Below are 17,530 nucleotides of genomic sequence, written 5' to 3' on the forward strand. Positions count from 1 at the left end.
TGGTGGTGGGGGAGACAGTGATAGTGGTGGTGGTGACAGTGATAGTGGTGGTGGTGACAGTGATAGTGGTGGTGGTGGAGACAGTGATAGTGGTGGTAGAGACAGTGATAGTTGTGGTGGTGGAGACAGTGATAGTGGTGGTGGAGACAGTGATAGTGGTGGTGGAGACAGTGATAGTGGTGGTGGTGGTGGAGACAGTGGTGGTGGTGGAGACAGTGATAGTGGTGTTGGTGGAGACAGTGATAGTGGTGGTAGTGGTGGTGGAGACAGTGATAGTGGTGGTGGTAGAGACAGCGATAGTGGTGGTGGTAGAGACAGCGATAGTGGTGGAGGTGGTGGTGTTGGTGGAGATAGTAGTGTTGGTGGAGATAGTGGTGTTGAAGACGGTGATAGTGGTGGTGGCGGTGATGCACATCTGAGATTGGTACCTTGCCCCATAGGACGAATATTCTGATAATCATGTAACACCAGACCTGGGCCACTGAGAGTTTCCATGGAATAGGCGACGTGATGTCGATGGTGCATCAGCTGATGGCAATCCACCGAACTCTTCACGGTAGTGTCGGTCAGAACCACCAGGCCCATGCCCTGTGAGTTGAAGAAGATAACGGTGGTGGTGGTGATGGTGGTGGTGGTGATGGTAATAATAATCATTATTATTATTATCAGTCCACTGACTGAGATCACTGGCTGATGCACCACCTGTGCCCTCTACTGTGCCAAGTTGCTGTACTTTAGCCACGCGGCGCTCTGCTCGTTGTTGTGAGCATCGCTCCACTGCCCTCCATTGTTGCTGGAGGGCGACTGCCTCCACCTGCCCAGTAGCGGCCTTCACGAGTCTCCTCCACAGATACCAGTCATCGGCAAGTCCACGCAGCTCTACGTCCAATTGTACCACATTACACCATTTCCTCTCTAGCAAATGCCATGCCCATTTAGCCCTCTCCCGCCGAACAAAAGCTGTTTAGGCATGTGGTGGTTGGGCATGCAGGCTACATGACCCAGCCAACGTAGCCTTGCCTGCCAGAGGAGCACGCTGATGGGACTTTGTCCAGATCTTTCAAGGATTTGTGAGCTCCTAAATGTTTCCAACCAGCGAAGAAAGTCCCGTTAGGGGGGTCCACGTTTCACAAGCATAGAGAAGGGAGGGAATGACCGTGGCCAAGAAGACCTGAAGCTTAGTGCAGAGCGACAGAACAGGTAGCTTCCACACAGCGTTACGCAATCGATGAAAATATATTGCCACTCGACTGATTCGGTGTGAGACCTCTGCTGTTAAACTGGAGCCGGTCATAAGCACACTGCCCAGGTATGGGAAACTCTCCACTCTCTCCACAACTGCCCCATCACCGATTGGGAGTTGTGGGGGTGGAGTGTCCGATAGTACAAAATACCCAGGCAGGTGCTTAGTTTTGATGGGGCTGATGGTAAGGCCCCATCTCTTAGTGGCATGCTCCAGTCTCAGCAGCAGCGTCTCCAACTTCTCCTCTGAATGAGCAGCTATTACCAAATCATCGGCATACATAACTTGATTGAGCAATAGGGAGCCATCCATTGACCGCACCCGGGCATCGATCAGCCTCCCATTATATCTGTACCAAATGGAGATTCCCCCGGTACAGCTATTGAAGGCTTCACGAACTATGTGGTCAAAATAGATGTTAAATAATGTGGGAGCCAGAGGACCCCAAGGTGTACAGGAAATGGCTCTGCCTCCCGGCCACGTAGTTTTACCCGGGCCCGCTCACCATCATGAAGGTCCTTAATGATCGTAAGCAGAGGGTCAGGGACTCCAAAAGCACGAAGAACAACCAGAGCCGAGGCCTACTGATAGTATCATAGGCCTTGACCAGGTCAATAAAGCAGATGTAGGTCTTGCTGGAATTCCCTACACCTCTGGTGTAGCAGACGGACATAAAATATGGCATCTGTGCAGGACCGCCCTTTCCTGAAACCGCATTGGGGGTCCGCAAGCCTCTCCTCAGCGTGCCTGGCAAGGCGATGTTGAATAATCCTTGCAAGGACCTTTCCCGGCACACTGAGGAGTGAGATGCCCCTGTAGTTGTTACAGTCTGTGCAGTCTCCCTTCTTAAAGAGGGGGACCACCAGGGCAGCCTTCCAATCCCGCGGAACCCATCCAGTGCTCCAGACTGCTGTTATGATGTCATATAGGGCAGTCTGTGCACAAACGCCTCCCTCCCTCAGCATTTCGCTTGGGAGATCATCTCCGCCCGCTGCCTTTCCTGGTCTCAGACTCTGAATCACCTTCAGTACTTCCTCAACAGATGGTACCTCAGCCAGCCACTCACAGGGGGTGATTTCCTCCAATAATTGAGGCACCGCAGCCTCAGCAGTGTCATTCCCAATTTGTGCCACGATGTTTTCCTGGCTTAGGGATTTCCCCTCCCCCAAGGCCTCACATAAATCCTCAGAAAATCAGCAAACCTGTTCCTAGGGGTCAGAGATTGGATCACCGTTTTTTCCCCTAATGATCGTAATAGGTGTGGCGCTGCAGGTTACTTTTTTGATGGAGTTAAATAGCGATTTGTGATCGCGGGCCACTGAGGCAGACTCCATCTCCTCAGCAACCCGCGACCACCACCCATCCTTGCAGCGCCTCATGGCTCTCCAAACCTCCAAGCGAAGGCTGCAGTAAGCCTCCTCCTTCTCTGACGTGGGATTCTGTAGCCAATGACAGTGGGCCTGTCGCTTTTTCTCAACTATCCTGAACACCTCCTCTGTCAGCCAGGGTCTCTGGGGAGGTCTGGACCGCGTACCCAAAGCAGCCATTGCAGCTGCATGCTTCACAGTCATAAACCTCGCACATTTACCCTCACACACACACACAGTGCCACACAAACACAGTGACAAACACAAACACAGTGACAAACACACACAGTGACACACACACACAGTGACATACACACACAGTGCCACACAAACACAGTGACACACACACAGTGACACACACACACACTTTGCTGTACCACCTTCTCCTGGCACATCCAGGATACAGCGCTGGTGGTGGAGATGGTGGTGGTGGTGGAGATGGTGCTGGTGGAGATGGTGGAAGTGGCAGAGATGATGATAGTGGTTGTGGAGATGATGATTGTGGTGGTAGTGGTGGTGGTGGTAGTGGTGGTAGTGGAGATGATGATAGTGATGGTGGAGACGATGATAGTGGTGGTTACGATGTTACTGGTGGTCACGCTGTTGTTATTGTTCTTGGTGGTGGTGGTGCGGGCGTTGTGGAGCACACACCTTGAACAGCCGATGAACGGTATTTTGGAAATCATCCATCCAAACACCGTACGATCGTTTGCGCCGTCGACCACTTTCCAGGCCGCAATCCATCCGCTCGATTCTGTAGTCGTAGTAACTGAGGTCCTGCACCTGAAGCCTTTGGAAAATCTGTCGGGACAAATCGCCACGGGAGCAGACAGATATGCGGCGAGGAGAAAGAGTTGACTTTCTTTTGTTCTACGATTCGCGTGGGAGATCAGATGGAACAGATGGAGATTAGTCCACACACTCTGCTGTAGGAGGGAGTGAGATGGAACAGATGGAGATTATTCCACACACTTTGCTGTAGGAGAGAGTGAGATGGAACAGATGGAGATTAGTCCACACACTTTGCTGTAGGAGAGAGTGAGATGGAACAGATGGAGCTTAGTCCACACACTGCTGCAATAGGCAGTGAGATTGAACAGATGGAGATTAGTCCACACACTCTGCTGTAATAGGCAGTGAGATGGAACAGATGGAGATTAGTCCACACACTCTGCCTGTCTACCCACCGCCTTCTCCTGGCAGAGCCATGGGGTACAGCTCCTCCTCGACACAGACCCACGGGAAAATAAGGTTTTAGTTTATTGTTGTTATTATTGTTCTTATTATTGTTGTTATTAATGTTGTTATTGTTATTATTATTGCCGTTATTATTGTTGCTATTTTTATTATTGTTATTATTGTTACTATTGTAGGGGATCTGCGAGCCACCCACATGCACCACGCAAACACGACGCCTCCGCTCTCACGACGAGACGCACCAAATCGCACGCGTGGGAATGCGCGGGTCAGGGGTCAAAGGGCAGTGACGTCACCGGGACCAAGGCGTGCCAGACGGGAATGTGTATTGGAGATGGGTTAAAGGGCGCTGTGGGACGGGTGTTCGGGGTTGGTTGTGGAATGAGTGTTGCTGTGCATTGGCGAATTAAAGAAGTGCTTCCAACCATTCTCGACTCCTCTTCATCTGGTGGCAGCGGTGGGATGTCTCGCCTCACCCGAAGCAAGAACCCACGTTGGGGAGACACAGCAAGAAGACGCTCTGGGTGCCCGGGACGATATCTGCTCCGTAACGGAACGGACGAGTCGGGATTCGCCTCCCGGCTCATCGACGAGATCCGTGGCAGCTGCTCGTCCCGTGCGGCCACCTTCCTCCACCAACCCCAGCGAGGAGACGGGGGTGTCACTCAGCCTTCCCGACCAGGCACTCCGCAGCATCTCTCCGGGGATGGAGCAGCATCAACGATGCCGCCGACCGTGCGTCCGGCGCGGGACCTGGGCGAGCGCTCCAGTCGGTCCTCCCGAGATCCTCCGACAGCAGCGGCAACCGGGGGGGGCGAGATGCAGCCGGAACCTCCGGGCGAGGCGGCCCGCGGAGGAAGGATCAGGATGGAGCCGCCAGCTGGGCCGCGATGCAGGAAGTTTGCGTCCAGATCGGGAGAATTGTCGCGCGTTCGCCCGCCGGTTTGAGACGGCCACCCCGGGGCAATGAGGTGGACGCAGTGAGCAAGCCCTGACGATGCTGCCCAGCGTTGTTGGACGACCGCAGGCTGGTGGCGTTCGACCGGATTCTGGCTGAAAAACGAGGAACCCTGCAGGGTGCCTGCAGGGAGATGGCGGACGTTGTTGGATCCTCCGTCCGGAGTGCGCCAGAGGTTTCTAGGCCGCCGGCGTGAAGCATCCGAATCGTTCCCGGTCCTCAGGACGGAACCGGTGGCGACGGCAGAAGCCGCCATGTTTACCCCGTCATGCGTCCCATCGCTCGGGGGCGCAGGCTAGGATTCCCGCTGACGGTCCGGGCACCGTGGCCGGACACGGTTAAAAAGTGGCGTCGGTTGGTCCGCGTCGGTAGGCTCGGTGGCAGGGGTCAGCGTCCGCGTGTTGGCCGACGCCGGTGCGTCGGCGAGCATCACGTCCCCGCGTATCTTTGACCTGTTACCGGAGGGACAGCGCCGTCTCGCGCCGACGCAGGCCAGACACGTAGCCGCGAATGGGGGAAGTATGGGGATAGTGGGCCAAGTGGTAGTGCCGGTCCGCACCGGGGAGCTGGAGGTACGTCGTGCTCCGGTACTGGTCTCCAGTGTGCTCACGGTTCCCTGCCTGCTGGGCACGGACCTGTTGGGGCTCATGCCCCTTCGCATTCTGACGGACGGAGGCTGCGTCGAGACCCCGTCGGGGGGGGGGGGGAGAGGGTTGCTTGTATTTCTTGTGCCCAGATGGGGAAGCGAAGCAGCTCACGCGAGTTCAGACGCTGATCAGGACTACGGTTCTCGATCCCGCCTCTGGTGCGCAGGTCTTGGTGCCGCTCCGATATCGCAGCCCCGCTCGTCACTTCCCGGTCGGATGCGCCGCTCATCGTCTCCGCAGTGGTGTCAGTGGTGGGTCGCCACTGTTTGGCAGCAGCTGACACGCCTCTGTTCACGCAGGTCCTCAACACACGGCCGACACCCCGGTAACAATTCAGGAAGGGACCTTGTTCGTAAAACGTCAGTCCCAGGCATTCGAACCCTGAGGGGAGCAGGGTGCTGTCTCCCCGGCCGAGCAGCGGTACTGCGTTACGCGCCGGGAATTTGTTGGCCCATTGTGGTTTTTCGTGAAAATCAATACCGGCCTTATCTGCGTGGCTCCGACCACGCAGCGCTCCAATACGCGCTGCGTGTGGATCAGCCCTCGGGCCAATTGTCACGCTGGCTTGAAATCCCGCAGGCGGAAGACGCGTCCTCGATTAAAATCACGTCGGCGAGTCAGAGAGGCCGCCGGTGAGACGGCCACACGTGGTGTCGCCTCGGTTGTCCCGCGGGGCAGGCTGTTCATGCACTGGGACGGTGGATTATGCCGGTACGCTATTGTTGTCCCCCACCACTCTGCTGTGGTGAGGTTGTTTGGGCCGTACATAAACGTCTGTTGCATCTGGGGGTGCAAAAAACTCTGGCCGCGCTCAAATTGGATTTTAATTGTCTGGTCATGGGCCCGGACGTTGAAAATGTGCTGAAAGGTTGCGTACAATGTGCATGGCGGAAGCCACCAGCGAAGCCACTGGCGAAATCTTGTTTCCCTCCGCTACAATCCATTCAGGTGCCGCGAATCAAGGAGCCGTTTGCCCTCTGTAATCTTGGTCCATTTCCAACATCCGCGCGAGGCAACAAATACTTGCTCGTTGGCGTTGAGTATTTCTCACGCTGGCCTATGGCCTGGCCGCTCCCGAATCAATCGGCTGTAGCCGTGACCGAGGCGTTCCTTAATGGCCTATGTCCTGGATAAGGGTGCCCCCCGAACGCCTTTTGACCGATCCAGGTAAAATATTTTACTTGAAACTGCTAAGGTGAGGTTTTGCGATTTGCTGGGGGCAAAGAAGGTGCGCACGTCACCATACCATCCACCGATGGACGGCACGGTCGAACGCCTGAACAGAACGCCGACCTCCATGTTGAGTCACCTGGTCAGCGAGTCACAGCTGGATTGGGACTTGCATGTCCCTGCGGTTCTCGCCGCCCTCCAGGATGGCCCCTCGCTCGTCCACCGGCTACTCTCCATTATTTTTGATGTATGGACAGGAATATGATCCTCCCATCGACGTACAGTTGCGGGCGGGCCGCGCCGGCCGTGAAAGCGTCAAAAGATTCCATGTCACTCCTGAAAAGCTCTCCGAAGCACGGGAAGCTTCCAGGGTCAACTCCCGAGCCGGACAGTTGGCTAACGAGCGGCTGAAGGGGGCTCACATTTCCCCGTGCGATTGGTCCACAGGTGCCCGTGGGCAGATCCCCTAAATTGCTGCTTCCCTGGAGGGGGGCCGGTTGATGTTGTTCGGGTCGTGCGTCCAGAATGTGTTGTTATTGTTGTTATTGTTGTTATGGTTGTTGTTATTGTTGTTATTGTTGTTATTGTTATGGTTGTTGTTATTGTTGTTGTTGTTATTGTTATGGTTGTTGTTATTGTTGCCCCCCTTACCGACTCGGCCGACAGCTGAGCTTCGGGCTTGAGGAGGAGGACGCTCTTGTCGACGACGCGCAGCGCGCACAGAGAGCCGGGAGACGCACGGATCGACAGCGTGGACACGGCTCCCGGAAGTTCCTGCTCATGCTCAAATCCCACAGACACCTGCGCACGCGCACGCACACACACACGAACACACGCACACACACACACACACACACGTACACACGCACACACGCACACACGCACACACACACACGCACACACGTACACACGCACACGCACACACGCACACACGCACACACGCACACACACACACGCACACACGTACACACGTACATGCATGCACACGCATGCACACGCACGCACAAGCACGCACATGAATGCACACGCAAACACACACACAAAGACGTATAGCCTCTAGCAGGATGTAGGGCCAAGTACTGTTCGCGAGCACTGATGAAGGCCGGCACTGTGGCACACGAGGGCGTGGGTGGCCAACACCACGTCCGGCCGCCTTTGTCTCCCCCGGTTGCGATGTTTACTACACACCGTACCAGGTACTCATTTGTGGCTGAGTCGACCTAGGGGAGGCCCAGGACCAGTTCAGAAAATCGTCATTGGCATTGGCCGTGACAGGGAATCGAACTCGAGCCGCCGGAGTTCGTAGCGCAGCGTAGCGCTAACCGCTGCACCACCGCTCGTCACGCGGAAACACGTCCAATCCACTGCAGCAGAATGGGAGGCCCCTCCCCTACCCCCCCCCCCCGCTTTTATGACGTCACAATGCTGTTCCTGGGAACCCCCCACCCCCTGTTCTCCCCATAGACTATGAGTAGAATCGGTAGCAACGTCACTTGCCGATGCTTTTTTTTCCTTTCATCGGCCGAATTCAGCCACGGTGGCTAGGAGATGTTAACTACCTCGCCTGGTATGCAGGAAGTCGTGGATTCGAACCCGGCCGTGGCGATGCCTGCTGCTGCTGCTGTATATTTGGAGTTTGCGTGTCTCTCACTCTCTCATCATCACCATTACGGTGGCTAGGAGATGTTAACTACCTCGCCTGATGTACAGGAGATCCTGGTTTACAGTCTCTCCCCGTGGCCGCGTGGATTTTTCTCCGGGTCCTCCGGTTTTTCCCTCAACATTTAGAATCAATGTCTCTACGTGTTTAGAGGTATTTGGTTGCTGCTCTAAATGTGTGATGGCCAGGTCGCTTCTGGAAAAAACCTATACACATACCTGTCAACCCCTTATCAATGCCCTACCTTATTCCACGTCAATTCAGACTACCGTACATTATACACTACACTACTATACACTATACTACTACATACCTGTCAACCCCTTATCAATGCCCTACCTTATTACAGGCCAATTCAGACTACCCTACACTTTACACTACACTATACACTACACTACTATACACTACACTACTACATACCTGTCCAACCCCTTATCAATGCCCTACCTTATTACAGGCCAATGAAGACTACCCTACACTATACACTACACTATACACTATGCTACTATACACTACACTACTACATACCTGTCAACCCCTTATCAATGCCTACCTTATTACAGGCCAATTCAGACTACCATACACTATACACTACACTACTATACACTACACTACTACATACCTGTCAACCCCTGATCAGTGCCCTACCTTGTTACAGACCAATTCAGACCTTATTGATCACCCTGTGCCCATATTCTTAGCTCTTTCGGTAAAGTCACGTTAAAGGGAAACAATAAAATAATAAAATATATATATAAAACAATAAAAAAAATTCTCACGACGTTTCGACCATAACACAAACGGTCATCATCAGGTGTGAAAAACCAACGGCAAGAAGCATTTGAAAGAAGTGGCGGTTCGCATTTATTTATTTTTAAACGGTGTTTTTATTTATTTAAAAAAAAAACGTTAGCGCCACGGGCAGCAATTTGGCAGTTTATTTAGAAGGACGAGTCCATCTATGTTCTAAAAAGAGGAGGGGGAAGACGAAAAATTAATGTTTGCTGTCTGAAAGCCACCGTAAGTGTGAAAAATCAATTAAGACCTGAAATGGTTTATCAAATCCTTCCAATGATTGCTAAGCCATAATCCATCTTCTCGGTTGAAATTGTCACTGTACTTGTATATGTGGATAGCCTCATGAACGAATCTCTCATGGTAGCCAGATGGCTTACAAAGAAGCTCTGTCTTGGAGAAGTCAATGTCATGTGAGCCTACTCAATTATAACAATGATCTGCCATGGCCGATGTGTTGGTCCTACCGTGTTTAAGGTCTGCTTTGTGTTCACGAATGCGGTCCGAGACATGGCGTTTGTTTCTCCAATGTAACTACTACCACAGAGGCAACTTAGTCTGTGGACACCAGGGTACTGTATGTCCGGAATCACATCTTTTACAGACGGAACCAGATCACGGATTTTATGTAATGTGTTGAAACGGACCTGGATCTTGTGTTTGTTCAAGATTTTGGAGATCTTTTTTGTGATCCCCGCAATGTAGGGTAAAGTGATGGTTTTGAAAGGCTCCTCAAGAGGGTCCTTCTTCATGGTTTGAGTGATAGCTTTGCAAATTGTAAAGTCGGAGTAACCATTAGCCTTAAGAGCTTGGTGTACGTGCTTGAGTTCACTGCCTATGTGTTCCTGGTCGGATATGCATTGGGCTCTATGGTACAGAGTCTTGATGAGATAATTTTTCTGTGATGGATGGTGGTGGAAATCCGGTTTCAGAGAAGCATCCGTATGGGTAGCTTTCCTGTAGACAGAGTGGCTCATTGAACCATCAGGTCTCTTTTTTATTAGGACATCCAAAAAAGGTAGCTTGCCATCTTTTTCAACTTCCATGGTAAATCTGATGGCTGGGTGTATGGAATTGATGTGGTCGAAGAATTGGTCTAGAGCAGGCCGGCCATGTGGCCAAATGACAAAAGTGTCATCCACGTATTGATTTTAAATAAATAAAACACCGTTAAAATAAATAAGTAAATGCTAACCGCCACTTCTTTCAAATGTTTATTGCCGTTGCTTTTCACACCTGATGATGACCGTTTGTGTTATGGTCGAAACGTCGTGAGAATTTTTTTATTGTTTTATATATATTTTATTATTTTATTGTTTCCCTTTAACGTGACTTTACCGAAAGAGCTAAGAATATGAATTACTGCAGTCACTAAAGCTTTAAATCAAAATTCACCCTGTGCCCGTATAAATATCAACGTTTAGCCTGCAAAGTCCCATCACAAGGGACGAACATAAACAGACAAAACAATGATAGTGACCGTAATGGAACGGCTGTATGCCGTATAGACCTAAAAACTAAATTCCCTGCACAATAATACGAGGTGAACCGTTTGGGTTGACAGGTATGTTATACATAGCTGCAGTGGGGCTTTACACCTGGCAAAATAGAAACTAATAAAAATAAAATATAATAAAATAGAATAAAATTCTCACGACGTTTCGGCCACAACGCAAGCAGCCGTCCTCAGGTGAAGAACAGAGCTGTGGACGGCTGCTTGCGTTGTGGCCGAAACGTCGTAAGAATTTATTTTATCATTTTAAATTTTTATCATTTTATTATTTCCCTTCTATGTGACTTTACCGAAAGAACCAAGGACATGAATCCCTGCAGTCACGCAAGCTAAAGAAATCGAAAAATAGAAACCGTTTAGCTTCACGACATCGCACAGCGTTCCTCGAAACTCCCCACAGGCTAGAGCAGAAACGTCACTTGCGCCCGATGTTGTTGTGCCAACCTTTCATCGGCCGTGCCTAGCTCGGGTATTTGAAGCGCTAAAACATCGTCACTCTGAGCGGACGAGCACGGGTCACGTCGGAAACCGGGTGGACCCTGTCCACCGGGTGGAAGGCTCCAGCTACTGAGATGCCGGGCAGCCTCTTTTTCAAGAAGCGACCGTTGATAGCTTCAACGAAGTTGGCGGCTTAAATGCCACCACGTGCGAATGTTACGTTGAGCTGCCAAATGCTTCTAAACGCGTGACGTGAATTTTTGAATGTGGAGGGGAAAAAAAACACGGAGGACCCCCGTAGAAAAATCCACGTGACAACGGTGAGAGAAAGACACAAACCACAAATATACCCCAGGTGTCATGTAACTAAGGCCTTCATGTAACTCAGACCTTAATGAAACCCAGGCCTTATGTAACTAAGGCTTTCATGTAACTAAGATCTTTATGAAACCCAGGCCTTTTGTAACTAAGGCCTTTATGTAACCCAGCCCTTAATAAACCAAGGCCTTATGTAATTATAGCTTTCGGGTAACTAAGGCATTCATGTGACCCACGACCTCCTGCATACCAGGCGACGTGGTCAACATCTCCTCGGCACCGTGGTAATGATGCGAGAGAGACACGCGGACTCCCAGCATACAGCAGCAGGCATCGTCGAGGTCGGGATCGAACCCACGACCTCCTGCATACCGGGCGAGGTGGTCAACATCTCCTCGCCACCGTGGCCGCCAGCCTGGCGCACCTTGTTGGGGAAGCACTTGCGCACGGTCAGGGCGAGCGTGTCGGCCACCGTCTCGTTGTCGAAGACCATCCAGGCGAGGAGTCGGGCCGTCGGCGCGAAGCTGTGTTTAACCTTGAGGTCAAAGTGATGGGAATGCGTTTTGCCTGCGCGCGGTACACAAACACGCACGTACACATACACACATAAACACGCACGTACACACACACACACATAAACACGCATGTACACACACACACATAAACACGCACGTACACACACACACACATAAACACGCACGTACACACAAACACGCACGTACACACGCACCAACAACAACCGCCATTCGCGCATTAAGGCTATTGCGTGAAGTGTCGAATGCTCCCTGGCCGGTCCACTAAGAGGGTTGGGACTCACCATCAGCCCCATAAAAACAAAGCACCTGCATGGGTATCTTAGACTAACAAAATACTCCATCCCCTCAACTCGCCCATGAGTTGTGGAGAGAGAGAAAGAGAGTCTAGAAGTTTTTGTACCTGCGCAGTGTGTATATGTCTAACTCCAGTTTGGAATACACAGACATACACAGACTTACACAGACTTACACAGACACACAGAGACTTACGCAGATACACATACATGGCTATTGTGAACACTTTCCACCTCCCTGTGTAATCCATAATGTATTAGAATACAGGTGGTGTCATTAATTCACGTACCCAGGTACACGTTGTCCATTGTGAATGACTCCGTGTGCATGATATTTCCTCTTGACATGACCTGAACAACAAGAAAAACTACAATGCCAACAATATCACCTCAAAGCACACCTGCATTTCGGCGCTTCATGTATATCTTACATAAGATGCTGCGTGTGTATGTTGAACTTCTTCTGCGCCGTACATAGCCAACCGTGCTATGTATGTGTATAGACAATAGTGTCTTATGTGGTGTGAGCGGACTAGTGGCCATGGGAGGTAATGGCAGGGGAGTCAGCCTGCAGTGCGGATGGACTGGTGGCAACGGGAGGTAATGACAGGGGAGTCAGCCTGCGGTATGAATGGACTGGTGGCAACGGGAGGTAATGACAGGGGAGTCAGCCTGCGGTATGAATGGACTAGTGGCCATGGGAGGTAATGACAGGGGTGTCAGCCTGCGGTATGAATGGACTAGTGGCCATGGGAGGTAATGACAGGGGAGTCAGCCTGCAGTATGAATGTACTGGTGGCCACGGGAGGTAATGACAGGGGTATCAGCTGTGAGTGTGAAGGAACCGGTGGCTACCGGAATGTTCGAGGAGGGAGCGTGGTCAGGTGATGGAAGCGGAAGGTAGAGTCTGCCGATAGAGAGAGCGTCCAGAGTCGGAAAGAATGATTGAGAAGGGGGGCGTGGCCTCATGTTTATATACAAGGGAGACTAGGGGCCGTTTCAGTGGGATCTTCGCCGAGCATAGATGGACTCATCCGTCTTATCAAAGCTCGTCGCTTTCCGTGGTGCTAACCTTAAGGACAAAAAAAACGCCATTTTCTTCGACATGGAAGTGTAATGTATAATGACTTATTGTTAGTAGCTCAGCTTATTGGAGAGTATATTGAGTACATTGATGTATATGCTTAGTTCTTTCGGTAAAGTCACGTTGAAGGGAAACAACAACATAATAAAATAAATAAAAAACAATAAAAATTATCACGACGTTTCGACCATAACACAAACGGTCGTCTTCAGGTGTGTCGGTTTGCATAAATTTATGACTTTACCGAAAGAACTAAGAATATGAATTACTGCAGTCACGAAAGCTTTAAATCAAAATACATTGATGTAGTTTATATTTAGTTTTTTCACATCGGTTTATTGTATGGCAGTAGGGTATTTGCAGTTCTTTAGAAACTCCTTTTTTGTTTCCCACAATGCACTAGCTTGATACGCGGTGGTTTGGCTGCTGCAGTTCTTTATTATTAAAATTTCCCTTCCTTTATTACTGCCAATCCTACATAATACACGAGCATCATATGACTTTGAGACCCACCACCGCCTACACATTCCACAAGGAATGACTAACCCCATATCTGCATTTGTCATCAACATGCTAAATTCCTATGTTGATATGTAAACTCCTTTGTCAAGGCGATCTCCTCCCACCCAGCTTAAAAGACGCTGCCAAGCTTAGCAGTGTTCATTGGGACGCTGTCTTTCCGACAGCTCTGTTCTTCACCTGAGGATGGCTGCTTACGTTGTGGTCGAAACGTTTTGAGAATTTTATTTGTTGACCACCTCGCCTGGTATGCAGTATGTCGTGGGTCACATGTGATTTTACCGATTGAACCAAGAATATTAATCCCTGCAGTCACGAAAGCTTTAAATCGAAAAGTCACTGTGTGATTGAGTGAGTGGGTGAGTGAATTGCTGTGTGGGTCGGTGAGTGGGTTAGTGAGTGAGTCGCTGTGTGGGTGAGTGAGTGAGTTGGTGAGTGGGTTGAGTTGCTGTGTGGGTGGGTGAGTGGGTTAGTGAGTGAGTCGCTGTGCGGGTGGGTGAGTGGGTTAGTGAGCGAGTTACTGTGTGGATGATTGAGTGGGTTAGTGAGTGAGTTGACGTGTGGGTGAGTGAGTGAGTGAGTCGCTGTGCGGGTGGGTGGGTTAGTGAGTGAGTCGCTGTGCGGGTGGGTGAGTGGGTTAGTGAGCGAGTTACTGTGTGGGTGAGTGGGTTAGTGAGCGAGTTACTGTGTGGGTGAGTGAGAGGGTTTAGTGAGTCGCTGCTGTTGCGGGTGAGCGCGCGAGTGACTTCTGGCCATAACGACGGTGAAAAAAGAGATTCGCAGGCAGAGGGACGGAAGCGACGGCGCTCACCAGAACATTGATAACGGGCCGCACAACTCCTCCCGCGCGGTCGTCACCGGCGCTGCTCCTGTTCTCTTTCAGCAACAGAAGCAGGTGCAGAGAGACGGAGGAGCCGCACTCGAGCGTGTGAGCGACGCGCTCCAGCTGCAGGAAGCTGTCGCTGGGCGAGAAGAACGCGCTGATGGTGCTGTAACCCTGCTGGTAGGTCACACCCGGATGGGCGGTAGAGTTGAACTCGGGGTCTGTGGCCTGTGGGGTTCATGGTGGTGGGGTTGGGGGTTGGTGGTGTGGGGGTAACACATGCGGATGCTTCTCTTAAAGCGATACAACACAAATTGGGAAAATTCCACAGAATGTATCATTAATGCCTTCATGTAGCTAAGGGTTACGTAACTGAGGCCTTCATGTAACTAAGGCCTTCACGTAACAGAGGCATTAACGAAACTCAGTTCTTATGTAACTAAGGCTTTCATGTAACCCAGGTTTTAATAAAACCGAGGCCTTATGAAACTAAGGCATTCATGTAACCCAGGTATTAATGAAACCCAGTTCTTATGTAACTAAGGCTTTAATGTAACCCAGGTCTTAATTAAACTCAGGCCTTATGTAACTAAGACATTCATGTAATCCAGGCATTAATGAAACCCAGTTCTTATGTAACTAAGGCTTTCATGTAATCCAGGTCTTAATTAAACTCAGGCTTTATCTAACTAAGGCCTTCATGTAACCCAGGAATGAATGAAGACCAGTTCTTATGTAACTAAGGCTTTCATGTAACCCAGGTCTTAATAAAACCCAGGCCTTATCAAACTAAGGCATTCATGTAACCCAGGCATTAATGAAACCCAGTTCTTATGTAACTAAGGCTTTAATGTAACCCAGGTCTTAATTAAACTGGGGCCTTATGTAACTAAGACATTCATGTAATCCAGGCATTAATGAAACCCAGTTCTTATGGAACTGAGGCTTTCATGTAACCCACTCATTCATAAAACCCAGGCCTTATGTAACTAAGGCTTTCATGTAACCTAGGCCTCGGTGAAACCCAGGCCTTCAAGTTACAATGCCTGGGAGCTGAACAGTGGCAAGAGCCCCATCACCCCAGGAACAGCGCCTTGACCTCTCGGAGTCCTTAGAAGACGTCGATCCGAAGATCTCAGGGGGGACCTCGTCGGAGAGTAAAACATGACTCGGTTCCTTGCGAATATTGCGGGGGCCAATAGCATCGAGTGCCTCTTCAGGTCAGCAGCGGGATGCACCTCTACTGGGAAAGACCGTGGGTCCGTGATTCACCTCCAGGAGGATCGTGCCGGACTTATTGAAGTCGCCCGTGTCTATGGTGAAAGTGAACGTTCCGTCTGCCCCGGTGTGGTGCTGGCTTCCGGTAGGACCGCCGTTGCCTTGCTTCACGGCCAGGCTGACGAGTTTGTGTGGGACCGGACTGCCGTCAGGCCTCTCCACCTTCACCTGCGGAAACAGGGATGGACGAGTTCGAGTCACGGCAAAGGTGGCGATTACCTGACGCGCTAAAACTAAAATGTGGCCAATTTTTACCTTCGGGTTTTTTTTTGTTAACTCCCTTACCAGGTAAGGCCCACTGACATATGAAGCTCTTTTTCAGAAGTGACACGACTATCACAAATGCTAGCTCAAGGAAGTGGCTTATTGCGTGATAATGCATAGCAGCCAATTACTCTTAAGCGCATGTTTCTAAATGTGGAAGGGAAACAACGGAGGACCCAGAGAAAAAATCCACGCGACCACGGCAGTGACGGGCGATCCTAGTAGCAAAAGTATAATATGCTACAGGCCCTGCACTTTCAAGGCCCCCTTACTAGATGCTTTCAAACTATCAATTTCGGTTCAGCGATTCTGCACTTGCTCTATCACTACAGAAATATACCGCCTTCAACTTTTACAAACGACTGGGTGTTTAGGGTTTGCGATTTGTTGTATTATCTGGCTGTATAGCAAAGGAAAAAATACAATTACTATGCAAGTTACAAATGAATTTTTCAAATGTTTTTTTTTATTCAGGGTTCCTTTATAACATACTAGTGGAAAGTACCCGGCATTGCCCGGGGGAAAATATATTTAAAAAACTTGTCTTCTCTTAAAAACATAACATATACGTACACAAATTCTAAGCTATTGTGAAAGCCCGGCGTTCTGTTTGTCTATCCATTTGTCGATCAACAAAATTATGAGAGGCTTGCCGAAGTCCTGAATAAAAAAGTAATAGAAAGTGGGGCTAAACACCCTCCATACAATAGAGTAGTATCTAGTGACTTTATAGTAGTATCTGGCTCTACAGTAGTGACTACTGACTCTATAGGAGTATCTATTGACTCTATAGTAATATCAAATGACTCTATAGTAGTAACTGTTGAAACTCTTCAGGGGTATCTGCTTACTGCAGTAGTATCTACTAACTATAGTAGTATCTACTGACTCTACAGTAGTATCTACCGACTCTATAGTAGTATCTACTGACTGTAGTAATAATTACTAACTCGATTGCAGTATCAACTGACTCTATAGCAGTATCTACTGACTCTGCAGCAGAATATACTGACTATAGTGGTATCTACTGACTCGAGTATAATCTACAGACTCTGAAGTAATATGAACCGACTCTATAGTAGTAACTACTGATACTGCCATGGTATTTAATGACTATGGTAGTACCTACTGAAACTATAGTAGTATTTATTGACCCTATAGCAGTATCTACAGACTCTATAGCGGTATCAACTATCACTACAATAGTATATACTGACTACAGCAGTATCTACTAGCACTACAGTAATATATACTGACAACAGTAGTATCTACTATCACTACAGTAGTATATACTGAATACAGTAGTATCTACTATGACTAAAGTAGTATATACTGACTACAGTAGTATATACTGACTAAAGTATCTACTATCACTACAATAGTATATACTGATAATAGCAGTATCTGCTATCACTATAGTAATATAT

General features: G+C 49.7%; 1 protein-coding gene across 2 annotated transcripts in view; it reads right to left on the reverse strand.

Moving 5' to 3' along the window:
* LOC116957173 (alpha-2-macroglobulin-like) overlaps positions 1 to 17,530 on the reverse strand; it is a 103,840-nt gene that overhangs the window by 55,341 nt on the left and 30,969 nt on the right. The window contains exons 11-17 of one of the 2 annotated variants that reach the window (XM_076055184.1): positions 15,834 to 16,007; positions 14,550 to 14,789; positions 12,426 to 12,486; positions 11,731 to 11,873; positions 7,234 to 7,383; positions 3,262 to 3,411; positions 474 to 588 (exon numbers count right to left, since the gene is read on the reverse strand). In XM_076055184.1, the coding sequence (XP_075911299.1) occupies positions 474 to 588; positions 3,262 to 3,411; positions 7,234 to 7,383; positions 11,731 to 11,873; positions 12,426 to 12,486; positions 14,550 to 14,789; positions 15,834 to 16,007 (1,033 nt within the window). Of the gene's footprint in view, positions 1 to 428; positions 589 to 3,261; positions 3,412 to 7,233; positions 7,384 to 11,730; positions 11,874 to 12,425; positions 12,487 to 14,549; positions 14,790 to 15,833; positions 16,008 to 17,530 lie in introns of both variants that reach the window. The other variant, XM_076055183.1, reaches the window with a different exon arrangement.

Source organism: Petromyzon marinus, chromosome 70 (assembly GCF_048934315.1).
Source record: "Petromyzon marinus isolate PM22_M1 ecotype Great Lakes invasive population chromosome 70, UKy_Petmar_22M1.pri1.0, whole genome shotgun sequence".
Taxonomy (NCBI): domain Eukaryota; kingdom Metazoa; phylum Chordata; class Hyperoartia; order Petromyzontiformes; family Petromyzontidae; genus Petromyzon; species Petromyzon marinus.